General features: G+C 41.3%; 1 protein-coding gene across 2 annotated transcripts in view; it reads right to left on the reverse strand.

Moving 5' to 3' along the window:
* LOC138019482 (uncharacterized) overlaps positions 1 to 4,903 on the reverse strand; it is a 16,679-nt gene extending 11,776 nt beyond the window's left edge. Inside the window, exons 1-2 of one of the 2 annotated variants that reach the window (XM_068866287.1) lie at positions 4,785 to 4,897; positions 703 to 772 (exon numbers count right to left, since the gene is read on the reverse strand). Coding sequence is in view for 1 of the 2 variants with exons in the window: in XM_068866286.1 (XP_068722387.1) it covers positions 4,785 to 4,834 (50 nt within the window). In the remaining variant the exon portion in view is untranslated. Of the gene's footprint in view, positions 1 to 702; positions 773 to 4,784 lie in introns of both variants that reach the window. The other variant, XM_068866286.1, reaches the window with a different exon arrangement.
* Positions 4,904 to 5,000: the final 97 nt, after the last annotated feature.

Raw genomic sequence — 5,000 nt, forward strand, 5'->3', positions numbered from 1 at the left:
CCGGTACCCATTTATACACCTGGGTGGAGAGAGGCACCATAAGAGTAAAGTGTCGAGCGCACTAACCATGAGGTCACCGCGCCTTCCACAGAATTTTGCATAAGTATTGTGGAAACAATGCTTATGCAAAATCTTGGAGAACGGGACAAACAAAGAGTATTATGGTATTTTTGATATTGGCTTATTGGCCTCTTTGAGGTTGCGTGGGAGACAGGGTCGACAGTCTCATTGAATTGCATTTTGAGACTGTTTTAGGCCGAAGAGCCACTGTTTATGCAGTCCTTTACTGTGCAAATTAAAAAGACTTTCGTATATTCTTGTGCGATAAAAATTCCCTTCGGGTTAAATCTTTATAACTTACGTTGTCAGTGAGTAAACGTCGTATGTACCACGATCTCATTAACCTTTTGATCAAATTGTTCGTTTTCAGGACAGTTTTGCATCTTGGTAAGCGAGCAATCGTTTTAAAATTGCCATTGTACAATATTCTGGAGCTCAGCTCCAGGTATATGGCTTTCTTGCAACTTGAGTTCTTGCTCTGCGCACGCATTAATGAAATGCATCCCCAATGCAATTCAACAAGACTCTCGACTCTGTCTCCCGTGCAACCTCAAAAGTGGCCAATAGTACTTCTGAATTAATTTGAACTATGAGATGATGAGATGAAATAAACGGGCGTTCTACAAAGGAAGTAGATCTTACAAATTAAAGTTGTTAGGTGATGCTCCTCTGACCAAAGCAACAAATCAGGCTATTTGATATTGTAGGTATCCTGTAATGTAAGAATACATATATGTTATTGAACTTGCTTCCAATGGAAACTCGGATAAAGATCCGAGTTCCAGATGGGATTTGAACCACGACCCTCCATGATCTAGTCGGATATTCTAACCACTGAGCTAGTGTAGAATCTATCAGTATAGCGGGCAAGGGTGAAATGTGGAGCTTTGACTATAACTGAATCATCCAATGACAAAGTCATATAACGACTGACAACACAGCTCATAACTGCATGAGTGATGCAGTTTTAGCCAAAGACCCAAATTTCAACCTTGCTAACCTCTATGTAGCCTGTTCCACGCTCCCAGATATTAGGGAAAGAGAAGAAATGCGTGCGAAAAATGAATGGGGGCTTGGGTCGACTCGCCTCGACCCAAGCCCCCACTCGCTTTTCCCACCAACACGATCTCTTCCTCAAATGAAGGATTATCCTTCATTGTCACTTTTGACCACTCTGTCCCAGGACTTGTGGTAGCAAATAAAAAGAAAAAAAGAAAGAGAAGCCCCTGGACAGGATTTGAACCCGGAGCACCCACTTCGAAGGAACTGTTTTTATCCACTTAACCATTAAAGATCAACTGACTAGAAAAGGTGACGATTATTTATAAAAACTAATAAGTATATATATATAATCATTGCTGAATAATGGTTAAGTCTGAAGCTTGATTTTAAAATGGTTAGCTTTCTCTTGTAGTTTGGTAACCGACACTTTTCACTGTGTAAGCTTGCTTCTTTGCGGGTGTTGATACACGTTTACAGCGGCACTTTTGGAAGAAAAAATTATTGACATTAATAAAAAATGACATTCTCGTAGTTAGTGATGTGGTAGTCTAGTAGTTAAGTACAGGTTCCCAGGTTCGAGTCCTGCGAGTCCAGACATTAGGGTTCGGCTTTTAAAAGAAATATGTTCATTTCCCATGATCCCTATCAAGCTTTCAGTGTCCAAAATGAACGATAATCCTTCACTTGGAAGAAATTGACAATTAAGAATAATCCTTCAATTGAGGAAGAGACTTGGTTGTTCCCACGCAGTTGTTTTCGTTTTCCCGACTATCTGGGAGCCTGGAACCGGCTAACCTCTATGGTGAGCAGCAACTCACGGGTTCGGAGCATCCAACTAAATGAAGGAGGATCGTGGGTTCAAATCCCATCTGCAACTTGAATTTTTTCCGAGTTTCCAATGGATGCAATTTCAAGAACATATACATATTCTTACATTTGCTTACTTGGGTGATTCTGTAATGTGCATGATACTATGCGCTTCATGCACTATTAGCACCTCAATTGCGTGCCCGCTAAACCGACCGCATTATTTTTGTCGCTATTTTCAAAGTTCTAAAAATATATAAATGTGTACCTAGCCTTATTTTCTCGCAGTTTTGAAATTTATGGCTCCTTGTTTTTCTAGTTAAACCAGTTTAATTTGTGGGTCTCGTTCAAAAGTTAAAACTCGAGCAGGTATGGCCCTCGACCGCGGTTGATTAGGAGGTAATTGATACTAAAAGGAGTGAATAAATCTGAGTTAAACTGAACCAACGAAGATGTGGTAAAGGCCCGGGAAATGCTGTTTTAAGATGTACTGCAACATCAGTTTGATGTTGTTAAACATCGATGATTGAAACCGGTTGCCCCCTCTACAGTTGCAGCTAAGTTACCTGGCCTACGAATGGAAGGGGGGAGGGGGGGGGGGGGGGCTACCTGTGACCCTCTTTTGATACAAACCTTTGAGCTTGTCTAATGCTAGTTTAGACTAATTAGAATTACAACAACACAATTTACGTGATTAAAGCAGGGAGGTGTGTATCAATCCAAGGTCACCGGCAGCCTCGCAGCCATTTATATGGGCTAGGTCACTGAGCAAACAACTGTAAAATGGACAATTTGATTAGTGCGATGACAAAAAATGACAGCCAAGGCTGATGTGGATCAACTCTAGGTGGTTTGCAACCAACCTCTTGAGACACAGATAACAATGATGTAATGTGCAATTGCTGGTGGACAAACAAAAGAAGGTAATGAGAGATCTTTTTTCGTCCACCAATATGGCGGCAATGACGTAACGTGAAAACCCTATATATCAAAATAAGGATCCTAATTGACACTGTTCACTCACACATTGAGATCTGGATTAAAATTAAGGTGTGAATTAGCGCTGTCTGGACACAAAATTTAGAAATAGTAGATTATAGGCTTGAAGCTCGCATAAATTGGGGTGTTACGAAAAATAATACCAGCGAAATAAAGTCCTAACATCTAAGACCTCCGTTACGGTAGTAATCTGGCCTTTAATGTTAATTTCGTTTTAATTCCGCACTTAAGCTGTCTTCACCAGTACAACCAGTTAATCGCACTGTAACTACTGAATAGAAGATCAATAATTTCCAGTGAGACCTTTTTATAGTTATGGGCTGCATTCAAGCCGACCGAAATAAATTCAACATGCCGTTTTACGCCAATTCTTTCGAATTTAAAGTTGTCTTTGGAGGTAAATTTACAGGGTCTTAATCAGGAACCCGTAAATGCCTGGCCTATAATGTTAATTTCGTATGAATTTCGCACTTTAGCGACGTTGTTTTGACTGCTTTATCAATACATTACCAGATGATCGCACTGTTAACTACAATGGCCCTAAATCTTGATCGATTTTCTGTGGCCAATATGGCCGCCTCGCGAATAAGGCCTGTGGAAGATGAATAATTTTCAGCGAGACTTTCTTCGCTGAAAATTTTGGGCCGCGTTCAAGCCGACCCAAATAAATCACGAAAACTAAAGGCGCGTTTACACGACAGAGGGACAATGGCACGGGTCCGCTACGGGACCAAAGGCGCCTTTGGTCCCGTAGCGGAAAGGATAAAAGTTCACTGTTTCTTTAAAAAAATGATCGGAACCGTTTCACTTTTTATCGGACCCTTGCCATTTTTCCCCTGTCGTGTAAACACGCCTTAAAAGGCCCTTTTACACCTCAAAAGAGAAGGAACGACTCGGGTAAAAACAAGTACCGGTTCCAGACGAAATCTGTTGTTTACAAGTATAAGTTTTGTAAATTCTTCGTAGAAAAAGACATGGCACTTAAGAACCATTGGGAACGGGTACGAGACCGGTTGTTTTTTTCTCGATTTCGAGCCCGGTACCATAAAGCCCAATGTAATTAACAAATCCGGTGACTTAGTTGAATCTATGATATTGCATGATTTCTGCACCAAATATATCTAGCAACGTGATCGTTTCGTCGTCTGTCCAAGTACCAGTTCCTGATTTCAATGCTTTCTCTCGCTTTTCCTCCGCTATTTTGTCGAAGGATTGATGTGTAACACCCATCCGAGGTACGGTAAACAAATGATGAGGAGCAGCACAGGCTCAGAAAAAGTGTTCCAACTCGGTACCGAAAACACTGCGAGCGTTGGAAAAGGAAACAAAAATGTGGGTCGGAGCGGCCGGTTGCCGGTGCCGGTTGCCGGTGCCGTTTTTTATCCGTGACGTTCCGAAAAAGGTCTATAGGCCGTAGGCTCGATTACCAGCTGCTATTTCGGGAAATGAGCCAGTGCTCACTCCCGAAATCTCGGGGAGGATACCCGAACTCGAGTGAGCGGCGGAAATCGAGCCTATATAGGCCCCTATGGACCTGTTTTGGAACGGAACGGGTAAAATTGGAACGGATCAAGTACCATTTAGACGTAAAATTTTATCCGAGCCGTTCCACTTTTTTCGCTCGTGTAAACGGGCTTTAAGCTTAAGACCTTGTAAATTTACCCTAAAATAAAACCTTAAAATTCGAAAGAAACGGACTGTCACATCAATCGAGGTCGTGGCGTAATTTATTTCGTTCGGTTTCAAAGCGGCCCATAACACGATGTGAAGTTTCGATTGCAGTTACAGTGCGGCCAACTGGTAAATAAGTGTATAGGTAAAGCAGTGAATAGAAACCCGAACATTTTCGACTGATGGACAAGTAAATAGAAGTCTTCAGTTTTAAATTAAAAAGACGAATAATATTTATAAAATACCTCAAATAACTGCTTGATGCGGTGAAGAACGGGAATTTAACAGCTGACATAGAGCAATTTTTGTTGTTTCAAACTCCGTCCTCGTAATCCTTAAGTATCGATATCTAGCCCCCAATCACGATCAGTTTTAAGAAGTCTGCCCTTTTGTTACTAAGAAAATAAACCGGTTACTAAGAAACGAAAAGTTCCCGAAGAAGCATTTTCACAACTTAAGTA

This window comes from Montipora capricornis, chromosome 10, assembly GCF_036669925.1.
Source record: "Montipora capricornis isolate CH-2021 chromosome 10, ASM3666992v2, whole genome shotgun sequence".
Classification (NCBI taxonomy): Eukaryota; Metazoa; Cnidaria; class Anthozoa; order Scleractinia; family Acroporidae; genus Montipora; species Montipora capricornis.